General features: G+C 36.3%; 1 protein-coding gene across 1 annotated transcript in view; it reads right to left on the reverse strand.

Moving 5' to 3' along the window:
• RUNDC3B (RUN domain containing 3B) overlaps positions 1–14,299 on the reverse strand; it is a 162,062-nt gene that overhangs the window by 95,216 nt on the left and 52,547 nt on the right. The window contains exons 3-4 of the mRNA XM_047753923.1: positions 12,528–12,578; positions 8,261–8,394 (exon numbers count right to left, since the gene is read on the reverse strand). Of these exons, the coding sequence (XP_047609879.1) occupies positions 8,261–8,394; positions 12,528–12,578 (185 nt within the window). The remainder of the gene's footprint in view (positions 1–8,260; positions 8,395–12,527; positions 12,579–14,299) is intronic.

A 14,299-nucleotide genomic window follows, 5' to 3' on the forward strand; every position in this document is an offset into this window, starting at 1 on the left:
GAAAAACTAAAAAACAAACAAACAAAACCCCCCAAAAAAACCTGACACAAGATATGCTGGAAGGTAGGAAGAATTCAAGAACAGTATAGAGTTCATATTTTGAGGCCAAAAAGAAACAAACTAAGGGGGAAAAAGGATTTCTTGAGCTTGAAATCAGTTGGAATACTAAGAAAATCCAATGGAAATACCTGCAAAATGAGAAACAGAGTTTCTGTCAGAGGTCATATATTATGCTTATATGTAATTAGCCCAATTATAAAATGGGGAAGATGGGTGAATTCTGAACTGAGAGAAATAAGTGCCTGTTGAGATGAAGTTCTTTTTCTGAGAGTGCTAATTCTAGTCTGAAACTTAAGTTGATGTCTCCCTAATCCCTACATACTATAGAAAGAAGAGATGCAAATACATCTGAGATGGAAAGATAACAGACATGATATTTAATTCAAATACTCTATTTCATTGATAGGCTATGTACAGGTCCTGGAAAATAAGCTCAGCTAGGCAAAGACTATGCAAAGAAAAAGAATGGTCTACATTTCACAGATCTTAGGTTAGAGTGACTAAGCATTATATCTTTCATGATGGCAAGTTTCTACAATGTGAATCTAAGTTGTACAGTGATACTATGATACAGACAATCCTGATTCATTCAAATCAGCTCAATTTAAAGACTCTTTCTGTACAGAATCAGTCATTGCTCCATAGTGCATCCTATCTTTTTAACTGTTTTGGTCCCAAATATACTGAACCGCGCATCTGCACGTTTGATTCTTGGGTTCTATCATGCGGTTTTCACAAGTATCAAAGCTGGATGAGAGTGTTACAAATGCTAGCAATCACACTGTACTGCAGCTCAAAGGCTCAATAAACCTGGCACCTGAGATATTTGTTTAATCCTTCAATCTCGACACTTGGCAGAGGTGATTTACTGAGTAGATTAAGTACTTCGCTCTTCACGCCTGTGATGAACAAAGACAGGAGTAAATCTTTGCCTGCAGACTTTTCCCCACATAACCAAGCAAGTAATCACTCTTTCCCTAATAAATGGAATCTGTTTGAGGCCTCAGCAAAACAAAGACATAAATATAAGATTTGGAACATGATTGTTCTGTGGTATTTTGATACTCAACACCATTTTTTAAAATAGAATAAATATTAACTCTCACTGCAGGATAGTATCTTGCTGTGCAGGGCCTAGTCCCAAGAGTCTTATTAAGAGAGCTAAGGTTATCTGACGTTTGGGTTTCTCTGGGTCGCCCAGGTCAAAATGCTACATTTTTAATGTTTATCTTCTCAACTACCTTTTGTATTCTAGGATACACTATTTCTAGAAATATATTCTCTCCTATACTGAAGGGGTTTCTAATATATTTGTAATGTTAACCTTTCCTACTTTTATTTTGAAGATAAGAAAATAAAGTTTATGTACCACCAGGGTACCTTCTATTTTTATAAACTTGATTCATTCAAATTTTAATTAGTCTTTTAATCTTAACCTATAGAAACCAAGATACAAACTCAACTAAGATGTGAAAAAAGAATTCGAATTGCACATTTTAAAAAATTGTAGTCAATCAGACAGTTAGAAGGTAAACAAATAAATTCAACAGTTCCAGAAAATGGAGGCCTGGAGTTCCTGTCATGGCACAGCGGAAATGAATCTGCCTAGGAACCATGAAGTTGAGGATTTGATCGCTCACCTCGCTCAGTGGGTCAGGGATCTGGCGTTGCTGTGAGCTGTGGTGAAAGTCGCAGGCTCGGCTCGGATCTGGCATTGCTGTGGCTTTGGTGTAGGCCGGCAGCCATAGCTCTGATTCAACCCCTAGCTTAGGAACTTCCATATGCCGTGGGTGCAGCCCTAAAAAGACAAAAGACAAAAAAAAAAAGAGAGAGAGAGAGAAAAGAAAATGGAGGCCAAAGGACTACTAAGACAACAGTTGTGATTAAAAAGGGTTAACAGATGCAAACTGTTACATTAAGAATGATAGGCAATGAGATCCTGCTGTATAGCACAGGGAACAATATCCAATCACTTGTGATGGAACATGATGAAAGATAATATGTGAAAGGGAGCGTGTATAGATGTATGTAAGAAATTTATTAATATTTCAAAAAACAAGACTTAAACATCCATGAGAAAAAATTTTTAACAAAAATACCTAGCTATAATTGACTTAAAAATGAAGACATTTATTGGCTTAAAACTGTGTAAGGCAGAGAGGAAAACTGATTTGATCTAAAAGACTTAAAAGATACTGAAGCAGAAAGTTAACTGTTGCTCAGACAACCTTTGGTTGGAGATGGAAAAGAAGCAGAGAAGGAGGAGGGAACAGTTGTTGTATAAAGTAACCTTTACAGCTTCAGTCTTCAAAAGGCGACAAAAATCATAGCTACCAATTTTATCCAAAAATACAATTCTGTAATTATGAATTCTAAAGTGTTAAAGTTTCTAATTATATCACTAAATTTAAATGTTACAAATCTTGTTTTAAAAAATTTAGATATTTGGGAGTTCCCGTCGTGGCGCAGTGGTTAACGAATCCGACTAGGAACCATGAGGTTGCGGGTTCAGTGCCCTTGCTCAGTGGGTTAATGATCCGGCGTTGCCGTGAGCTGTGGTGTAGGTTGCAGACGCGGCTCGGATCCCACGTTGCTGTGGCTCTGGCGCAGGCCGGTGGCCACAGCTCCAATTCGACCCCATATGCCGCGGGAGCGGCCCAAGAAATAGCAAAAAGACAAAAAAAAAAATTTTTAGATATTTGTATAACATTTATATGAGGAATCTAAAAAATAACACAAACCAGCAAATATAACAATAAAAAAAAGCAGATTCACAGATGCAGAGAACAAACTAGTGGTTACCACCGTGTGGGAGGGGAGGTAATATAGAGATGGGAGGTACAAACAGTTGAGTGTAAGGCTACAAGGATGTATCTCACAACATGAGGAATAGAGCCAATATTTTGTAATAATTGTAAATGGAAAGTAAATTTTAAAATTGTAAAAAAATAAAAATAAATTTAAAAAATCTAAATGTTTGGTCTATGTTTTACAAAATATTTAATTTCACTGTATCTGCAATTTTGCTAAAATTTTTCTGAAAGAAAAAAAAAGATTCCTAAATAAAAATAGATACAGAAACAATAAACTTAAAAACTACACTTTTAAACAATGGTTGTTATACCTTTGTTTATTATACAGACGTAATTTATAAGCTTAGAATTGTCAGATAATGAACTGAATTATGTATATCGTAAAACTGCACACATCTAGTATTTTCAATCTTTATTTTCTACTTACATTTCATTCTGTAACCTTTTTTTTTTTTTTTTGCTTTTTAGGGCTGCATTTGTGGCATATGGAAGTTCCCAGGCTAGGGGTAGAACTGGAGCTGCAGCTGCCCGCCACAGCCACAGCCATAGCCACGGCAACACCGGGTCCAAGCCACATCTGTGACCACTTCCCTTCTTAAGTGTCAAAAATAGTAAGGAAAGTTACCTATGACAAGCCAATAAAAATAAATAAATAAAACTACTATACTAAGGCTGATACAGCTTGTCACCAGCTCAAATCTTAACAATATAAAAAATTTTCAGGACTCCAAAGGGCTTTTATTTAGGTTATAATATATATTTACTGTACTGTAAGTCAAAACTGGAAACTTTAAAAATATTAAGCAATTAGGAATTGCTGTTGTGGTACAGCAGAAACGAACCTGACTAGGAACCATGAGGTTGTGGGTTTGATCTCTGGCCTTGCTCAGTGGGATAAGGATCTGGCGTTGCGTGAACTGTGGTGTAGGTCACAGATGTGGCTGGATCTGGTATTGCTGTGATTATGGCATAGGCCAGCACCTTGTAGCTTCAATTCAACCCCTAGCCTGGGAACCTCCATATGCCATGGGTGTGACCCTGAAAAGAAAAAAAAAAGCAATTAAAAAATAATGAACCCATTACATGCTAACATTATAAACCATATTTATATTACTATAATAATGCTACGTTAATTCTATTTACAAAAACTATTAGGGAGAAAAGTAGCTTTGTTTAACATTTTTTCACATTTCATCAATGGCTTAATAAAAGAGAACCAGGTATCTGTTTCTGCATTCCATGTGTTATATGTGTTGTTCTAGTTGAAGCACACTGGAAAAAAAATCTAGTTTCATACAGATACACGGCTAGAAAAAGGAATCTTTTAACAGTCTTTTCATATAATTGTGGGTGATATTCTCCTTTGGTTCTAATTGAAACTCAGTAAATGATAATTTCTATTATTTTTTTCATTATAGCTGGTTTACAGTGTTCTGTCAATTTTCTACTTAGAGCATGGTGACCCAGTTACACATATATGTATACATTCTTTTTTCTCACATTATCATGCTCCATCATAAGTGATTAGATATAGTTCCCAGTGCTATAGAGCAGGACCTTATTGCTTATCCATTCCAAAAGGCAATAATCTGCATCTATTAACCCCAAGTTCCCAATCCATCCCGCTCCCTCCCCTTTCCCCTTGGCAACCATAAGTCTCTTCTCCAAAGTGACCATGATTTTCTTTTCTGTGGAAAGGTTCATTTGTGCTATGTATTAGATTCCAGATAGAAATGATATCATATGGTATTTGTCTTTCTCCTTCTGACTTACTTCACTCCATGTGAGAGTCTCTAGTCCATCCATGTTGCTGCAAATGGCATTATTTTGTTTCTCTTTTTAATGGCTGAGTAGTATTCCATTGTGTGTATATTACCACATCTTCCTAATCCAATTGTCTGTCGATGGACATTTGGGTTGTTTCCATGTCTTGGCTATTGTGAATAGTGCTGCAGTGAACATGCGGATGCATGTGTCCTTTCAAGGAAAGTTTGTCTAGATATATGCCCAAGAGTGGGATTGCTGGGTCATATGGTAGTTCTATGTATAGTTTTCTAAGGTACCTCCATACTGTTTTTCATAGTGGTTGTACCAGATTACATTCCTACCAACAGTGCAGGAGGGTTCCCTTTTCTCCACACCCTCTCCAGCATTTGTTATTTGTGGACTTATTAATGATGGCCATTCTGACTGGTGTGAGGTGGTATCTCATGGTAGTTTTGATTTGCATTTCTCTAATAATCAGTGATGTTGAGCATTTTTTTTTATGTGCTTGTTGGACATCTGTACATCTTCCTTGGAGAAATGTCTATTCCGGCCTTTCGCCCATTTGTCAATTGAATTGTTGGCTTTTTTGCTGTTGCGTTGTATAAGTTGTTTGTATATTCTAGAGATTAAGCCCCTGTCAGTTGCATCATTTGAAACTCATTTCTCCCATTCTGTAAGTTGTCTTTTTGTTTTCTTTTTGGTTTCCTTTCCTGTGCAAAAGCTTTTCAGTTTGATTAGGTCCCATTAGTTTATTTTTCCTTTTATTTCTGTTGCTTTGGGAGACTGACCTGAGAAAGCATTTGTAAGGTTGATGTCAGAGAAGGTTTTGCCCATGTTCTCTTCCAGGAGTTTGATGTTGTCTTGTCTCACATTTAAGTCTTCAAGCCATTTTGAGTTTATTTTTGTGCATGGTTTGAGGGTGTGTTCTAGTTTCATTGATTTGCATGCAGCTGTCCAGGTTTCCCAGCAATACTTGCTGAAAAGACTGTCTTTTTCCCATTCTATGTTTTTGCCTTCTTTGTCAAAGATTAATTGAACATAGGTGTCTGGGTTTACTTCTGGGTTCTCTATTCTGTTCCATTGGTCTGTACGTCTGTTTTGGGCCAGTACCACACTGTCTCGATGACTGTGGCTTTGTAATAGTGTCTGAATTCTGGGAGAGTTATGCCTCCTGCTTGGTTTTGTTCCTCAGGATTGCTTTGGCGATTCTGGGTCTTTTGTGGTTCCATATAAAATTTTGGATTGTTTGTTCTAGTTCTGTGAAAAATGTCATGGGTAATTTGATAGGGATTGCATTGAATCTGTAGATTGCTTTGGGCAGTATGGCCATTTTTTACAATATTAATTTTTCTAGCCCAGGAACATGGAATATCTTTCTATATCTTAGCATCTTATTTTCTTTTAATTATTATTATTATTTTTTGTCTTTTTGCCATTTCTTGGGCCACTCCCGCAGCATATGGAAGTTCCCAGGCTAGGGGTCTAATCGGAGCTAAAGCCGCTGGCCTACACCAGGGCCACAGCAACGCTGGATCCGAGCTGCGTCTGCAACCTACACCACAGGTCACAGCAACGCCGATTGTTAACCCACTGAGCAAGGGCAGGGATTGAACCCGCAACCTCATGGTTCCTAGTCGGATTCATTAACCACTGAGCCATGACGGGAACTCCCTTCATCTTCTTTAATTTCCTTGATTAATGCTTTGTAGTTCTCAGCATTTAAGTCTTTCACCTCCTTGGTCAGGTTTATTCCCAGGTATTTGATTTTTTGGGGTGCAATTTTAAAAGGTATTGTATTTTTATATTCCTTTTCTAATATTTCGTTGTTAGTATACAGAAATGCAACTGATTTCTGAATGTTAACCTTATATCCTTCATACTTTGCTGAATTTGTTGATCAGTTCAAGTAGTTTTGGGGTTAAGTCCTTAGGGTTTTCTATATATAGTATCATGTCATCTGCATACAGTGCATAAGTTTTACCTCTTCTCTTCCAATTTGGATACCTTTTATTTCTTTTGTCTCTCTGATTGCTCTGACTAGGACTTCCAATACGATGTTGAATAACAGTGTTGAGAGTGGGCATCCCTGTCTTGTTCCAGATTTTAGTGGGAAGGCTTTCAGCTTTTCTCCATTGAGTATTATATTGGCTGTGGGTTTGCCATAAATGGCTTTGATTATGTTAAGGTATGTTCCCTCTATACCCACTTTGGTAAGAGTTTTGATCATGAATGAATGTTGGACTTTGTCAAATGGTTTTTCTGCATCTATTGAGATGATCGTATGTTAACGTGTTGTGTGACATTGATTGATTCGTGTATGTTGAACCATCCTTGTGCACCTGGGATGAATCCCACCTGGTCGTGGTGTATGATCTTTTTTTATGTTGTTGGATTTGGTTGGCTAAAATTTTGTTGAGAGTAAATGATAATTTCTTAAAGGTTAATTACAACACGGAATCTATAACCACATCAATGAACAAATATTATATTACATTAAATATACTGGTCTGTCTTGCACTTTGAATGGATTTTACTCATGCATGATTTTGTAATTCCACACATCAGTTATTCAAAAAATAAAAATGATGCAGGTCTACAAGGCTGACACACTCCATTAAACAATATAAATGCCTTTATGTTAGTAATCAACATTAGTGTTAGCAGAAAAGTCTTTAAGTACCAGGAAGCTATCAAGATTAAGATGTAGTGAATACAGTATAAGTGTTCCAAAATTCTAATTTTTACTTAAAGTTTTAATTTTACCATTGGCAACAAATACTGTCAAGGTGTCTTGAAGAAATTGGTAATTTACTTCATTTTTATTTAAGAAATGTTTACAAAAAAGCCTAAGTCTAAAAAGCTCTAGTTTGAATGATTTTCTTTCAAGTAAAATAGTATTACATGACAAAAGTGTTTAGTTAACCTAATAATTCAAACTACTGTGTGAGTACTTTTTATTTGTGTGAGTGCAAATATCAACCCAGTGCAAAAAGGCAAGTGATATTTTCGCATAGTTTTGACATTTTGGGTCCTAAGGTAGGACACTAAAAGCCACTGAATTAAGTAATTCAGGAAATGTAAAAACTTCACAGACTAGCAAATATCTTACAGTGCTTCTCAAAGAAGAAATTCATACAGACTAGCTTCATATCCTCCAGCTATTTATAAAGCCACAGTAAATATTCAAGAGTTATCCTAAAATAACTACATGCAGTGATTAAAAAATGAAACAAGCCTATGAAAGATATAAAATTGGTCAGATACTTAATTCCAACAAAGACAAGGAAATAAATATTTTACATAGCAAAGAGCTCAAAATTTTCTATTGGGGTGCAAAACTGCTAGGAGTTACCATTGTGGATCAGAGGGTTAAGAACCCAACTAGTATCCATGAGTATGTAGGTTCCATCCCTGGCCTCAGGCAGTGCATTAATGATCCGTTAATGATCCAGCCTTGCCCAAAGGTGTGGTGTAGGTAACAGAAGCGGCTTGGATCCTTGGCTCCAATTCGCCCCTAGCCTGGGAACTTCCATATGCCACAGGTGTAGCCATAAAAAGACAAAACAAAAGAATGCTTAGAATTAGATTATACGTGTTGTATATTATTATTTACATCTTACCTTAGCTCTAGAGGAACTGACATTTTCCATGTTTTCAATGCTGCAGATACAATTCTGTGAAACTTTCCGGCAAGCCACTCTGATATAGTCCCAGAAGCTACGAGGACTTTCATAACCAAACCAGGTTACTTGACCTTCAGGAGAAAAATTGTAATACAAAATAAAAGAAAACTAGACTAGAAATTCAAATTTCAAGAACAATAAAGCTCTGAAAAATAAAAGGCAGGAGAGTGTATGATAGTGGAAAGAGTACTGATCTCAGGGTCAAAAAGGCCTTAAGTCTGGTCCTGTTCTACTTTTACCTAGTTGTGTTACTTTGGGCAATTTATTTATTTGTTTATTTTGTCTTTTTAGGGCTGCGCCTACAGCATATGGGGGTTCCCAGGCTAGGGGTCGAATTGGAGCTGCAGCCGCCAGCCTATGCCAGAGCCACAGCAACGCGAGATCTGAGCCGTGTAGTCGACCTACATCACAGCTCAAGGTAATACTGGATCCTTGACCCACTGAGCAAGGTCAGAGATCAAACTCAAGTCCTCATGGATGCTAGTCAGGTTCACTAACCACAAGACACTTAAAAATCTCTTGCAGTTTAATATCCTATTATTCTAACATGGTCTTTCAGATAGTCCAAAGATATCCCTTCCTTGTGGTTCTCGTTAGCACTGAGTTAAATATCACTGGTTGCATCCTAAAGCTTTCTCTTCTTGGAAAAAAGAAAAAGAATTAAAACACAGCATATTTTCTCCTCTTCAGAGAGATGCTTCAAGGAAAAGAAACACTATGTGGTCTATACTGTAAGACTTCCTAGATTACAAACTGAGAAACTAAATAATTACCCGAATGACATATTGCCATGACTCCCAGGGCCTTAAATATACCAACATTATCTTCACAAAACTTCTATGTATCAACAAACAAGATGAGAGGATGACTTGGCTTGATTCTGCCTTCCTTCCTCTTCTATGTGCATCATTTCCAAATTGAAATTCTTATATAAAGACTCTGAATTTTTCGCATTCAGAAGGATATGCTTTAACAGAAGGCAAATTCCCTTGTTAAAACCTCCAAACGAACTCTCATGTAAATTGTCTGCATATTCTAGGATTTTATTTAAACAATTAAATAATTTCTACATCTATGAAAAAGGTTGAATTTAATTAAAAATAATAGAACTGTTCAATTGGTTATTTGAGATATTATTACTTGAACATCACTTTTACTTAAATACAGATTAAATGCTAGCAGAAGATGTACTTGGACTATTAGTTTGTAACCAGTATTCAACAGGGAAGTTAAAAAACAAAGCTGATCATGCCTTTAAAAATAATTATTGAAATAATAATTACTCCAAAGATATTGTCATTTCCTTTAAAAAAAAATCACATACAAGAAACTAACTAGTCTATAATTTGAAGAAATTTTATTTCAGAGATAAAACATTCTGTCACTAACAAAATTCTCTTTTTAAAGAAAATTCTTTTTAAGAGAATTTTGTTGCTGACAAGTAGAGGTACATAAAATGCTTTTAATTATGCATATTTTTAGAGGCTGACTTTTTACCAATGACAATGTTAACCAAGCTTTTTAAAACTTATTTTCAACCCATCAGTCTAACTCTAATTGGTTTTAGGCACAGAAATAAGTGGTCAAAGTTTCCTAGACTAAAATGTGATTATCTACTAAGTAGCCATGTGGTGCTTTTCCCACTAAAATGCCTCATTTTCAACATGTAAAAACGACCTGTGATCTCTAAGGTCCACTGTTCCTCTAATTTTTTTTCTTCTATATTATTTAAGTTAAACACCTATTCACATCATGCAATATGTTTGTGTTTTGCTTATATCTTATTTTATGGCCAGAATGAGATCTTCTAAAAACAAGAACTAAAATTTCCAAAATGATTCTCTATTTGCTAGTGGTTAATGACACATCATCTTTTGATAATATAAAATGTAAATTAATCTATTAAGTGACTTCCTTTCTCCACACTTTGTATTAGTACTTAGCTATGTAAAGAGCCAATGAAAAGATTAGTCTCACAAGCTGAATTTCTCTTTGTGTTACAATATATCACCTAGATGACAATATCAAAGGCAATTATCTTGGAGCTTCCATTCATCTGGATAATCAATAAAAGATAGTCCCATCAAATTTTAATAAGCCACTCTTAACATCACTGCAAAAGTTTCAGATACTTAAAGGAAACTGGTTACCTGTGGATTTTTTTAAATGGTGTTTATTTATTTATTCATTTATTTTCATTTTTGGCTGCCCCACAGCATTGGAGTTCCCAGGCCAGTGATCAGATTGAGCCACGGCTGTGACAACTGCAGATCCTTAACCTATGTGCTGGCCAGGGATCAAACCCGATACCCAGTGCTTCCAAGAGGCCGCCAATCCCGTTGCACCACAGTGGGAACTCCTACTTGTGGATTTATTGTTGCCAATACAGTAATATTTAGATACTTAACTTTTAACTTTTCACTGTATTTTATTTTATTTTGGCTGTGCCTGTGGTGTGTAGAAGTAGCCAGGACAGGGATTGAAACTGAGCCACAGCAGTGATGTCAGATCTTTAACCAAAAGGCTACCAGGGAACTCCTAACTTTTTACTTTAAATTTTGTAGCAGCAATCCTAACTTTATTAATGTTAATTTATAAAAATCAGTTTAATATTTTCTACTATCTTTTTACTAAATAGAGAAAATTCCCATTTACGTAAGAGGTCGGAATATTTTCCTTTAAAAAAAAGCTCTATTATTAGTTAAGTTCACATTTATTATACCACCTAGCTTTAAAGTAAAATTATGAAGAGTTCTCTTGTAGCACAGTGGATTAAGGATCTGGTCTTGTCACTGCAGCAGCTTGGGTCACTTCTGTAGCACAGGTTCAGTCCCTGGCCTGGGAACTTCTACATGCCATGGGTGTGACCCCCACTTCAAAAAAAAGTAAAATTATGACACTGATTAATTTTCTAAATAAAATCTCATGACAATGTTCTAAAAAAAGAAAAATTTAAACACTTTAAAAAATAAATTCAATTACACTTTAAGCTGATGCTGAAGTCTGAGTACAGATTAGATACTCAATGGTACTTATAATACTAGCTCTGCATGTTAGCTATGTACATACAGGATATTAGAGGCTACCTTAAGTAAATCATTTAGCAACTACAAATCACAGTCACTAATCTATAAAATGTGGTTATCATCATTTGGTATTGACAATTAACATCTTGTTCACTAGAAAGGAACACATCCCAAACATCTAAAGTACATATCTATACCATAAAATAGTCAATTCCTAATCTTTCAAAACAAAGAAAAATTAAGATAACCAGGTTCATCAAAAACATGAAACATGAATTTAACTTAATAGGCTTTTTTATTCCAGTAATTTTACCATCTTTTCAAGTAGAGTACAAAGGTTGTGTTTTTCCTTCCACCAGTTTAGAATAGAGGTAGACTGAACTAGAGTACTGAAGGTGGAAGTCCACAGAGAAATGCGCAGCCTGAAGATATCAAGCATAATGTGTTCAATAATGATTACGGTTATACAAGGAGATATAAACAAAAGAAATTGTTTAAAGTGATTGTGGGAATTAGCACTGAGGAGATAAGAAGACATTTGTTTTCTACTTTCTATCCTTTCTTAGTGTTATCTTTAAAATAATGACTACGTATTTCTTTCTAAAGTAAAAAAATATAATAAAAGGCTATGTCATTAGTACATGTATTCTATCTAGAAGAAAGGAAACTAAGGAATATATTCCCACCAGTGGCTTAAGAATGGTAAAGCAGTTACTGTTGACAGTGCCCATGAATGTTTTACAGAGCGACTTTGTAAAACTCACACAACTTCCTTGAGTCCCAGTTTTCATGATTACAAACATTACTACACAGCACTTAGAAAATTGAAAAAATAACCAATAAATCTTACACTCTTCAGTTATAATAAAGTATAAATAACACAGATACACATGACTAAATTTTTTTTAAACCATAGAACTTCATAGAAATATGAAGGGGGCCACACAGGAGAAGGAGAGTAAATGATTATATTGTGTGGGTTTACAAAAAAGTTTTAATTTGAAAATCAGCATAAGCATTGCTGTGCCCTCCAAATTAACAAAAACAAAAACAGAAAGCTTTGCAAAACCCATGCAATGTACTAAAAAAGATCACTTAACTGATACAGCCCTCCCCAGTAAGTCAATTCCATGCTCCCGTGCAGCTCAGTGGCGGGAGACATCACCAGCATAGAGTACCTTGAAGAGGTATTTGGAGATGAGCCAGCCATCTGCAACTTTGGGACATCTCTTTAAAAAAAATAAAACAACAACAACAACAACAACAACAACAACAACACACAGATGTTTAAGAAACCTGACATTACAAGAGCAAATTGAGTAGCTCCAATAATTGGGCTACATATAATCTTGACACAGTAGACACCACTTTTACTTAATAAACAAAATGATTATGAGCTCTACTCAGCACGAAAATCAAGCGGGTCCTTTGCAGCCTATTCTGCTGGAGCGGCTAGGGTGTCTCTAAGCATTAGAAGTGAAAAGCAACTGCTCCCTGTTTACTTTCATCCCCAGCATTTTTACCCAAATATAATAAACCAATAATTAAAGAATACAAAATGAGCAAAAAATTTGACTGAATTAGGTAGGTTTGCACCACAGAATTTTAAGACTGGTTAGGAAAATTACTCACTTATTATACTACATGGCTCAGAAAGTTAACTTTAAGAATAAATAGGCGGAGTTCCCGTCGTGGCGCAGTGGTTAACGAATCCGACTAGGAACCATGAGGTTGCGGGTTCGGTCCCTGCCCTTGCTCAGTGGGTTAACGATCCGACGTTGCTGTGAGCTGTGGTGTAGGTTACAGATGAAGCTTGGATCCCGCGTTGCTGTGGCTCTGGCGTAGGCCGGTGGCTACAGCTCCGATTCAACCCCTAGCCTGGGAACCTCCATATGCCGCGGGAGCAGCCCAAGAAATAGCAACAACAACAACAACAACAATAACAACAACAAAAGACAAAAAAAATAAAAATAAAAAAAAGAATAAATAGGGAGTTCTCATCATGGCACAGCGGAAACGAATCTGACTAGGAAGCATGTTTTGGGTTCAAGCCCTGGCCTCACTCAGTGGGTTAAGGATCTGGTGTTGCTGTGAGCTGGGGTATAGGTCGCAGATGTGGCTTGGATCTGATGTTGCTACAGCTGTGGTGTAGGCCGGCGGCTGTAGCTCCGATTGGACCCCTAGCCTGGGAACCTCCATATGCTGAGGGTGCGGCCCTAACAACAACAACAACAACAACAACAACAAAAAGCAAAAAACAAAACAAACAAAAAAAGAATAAATATCTTTTTACAATTAACTTTTCTAGAAGTTATAAAATTCATTTCTAAAAGCAGCTCTCTCTTTTTTTGGTCTAAGAAGAGTTTGTATCAAACTCTTTAAGAAGAGTTAAAGTTGTATTTTTTTTTGGAAGTATGAAAACAGCCCTTAAACACCTAGCAAAATGTTCTTCAATTTAACCAATGTTGACTACCCTATATAAAATATTGTTTTTCCTATATCTTCCAACTATTGTTTAACAATCATCATCCGGAAAAGTACTATCAATTCCTGCCTATGATGTTTGGAAATTCCCGATATAATTACAAAGGAAAACTTCAAAGCCAAATTTCTGAACTCATATTCCAAAATATTATTTTCTGGTTTCATAAGCAAACACTAAAACCTTTCTTTTTCTTTCTTTTCTTTTTCTTTTTTTTTTTTTTTTTGCTTTTTAGGGCTACACCCTCAGCATATGGAAGTTCCCAGGCTAGGGGATAAATCCGAGCTACAGCTGCTGGCCTACACCAGACACAGCAATTCAGGATCCAAGCCATGTCTGCGACCTACACCACAGCTCAGAGCAACGCCAGATCCCCGAATCACTGAGTGAGGCCAGGGACCAAACCTGCATTCTCATGGATACCAGCCAGATTCGTTTCAACTGCACCACAACGAGAACTCCCCAAAC

Source organism: Phacochoerus africanus, chromosome 11 (genome assembly GCF_016906955.1).
Source record: "Phacochoerus africanus isolate WHEZ1 chromosome 11, ROS_Pafr_v1, whole genome shotgun sequence".
In the NCBI taxonomy this organism is placed as follows: domain Eukaryota; kingdom Metazoa; phylum Chordata; class Mammalia; order Artiodactyla; family Suidae; genus Phacochoerus; species Phacochoerus africanus.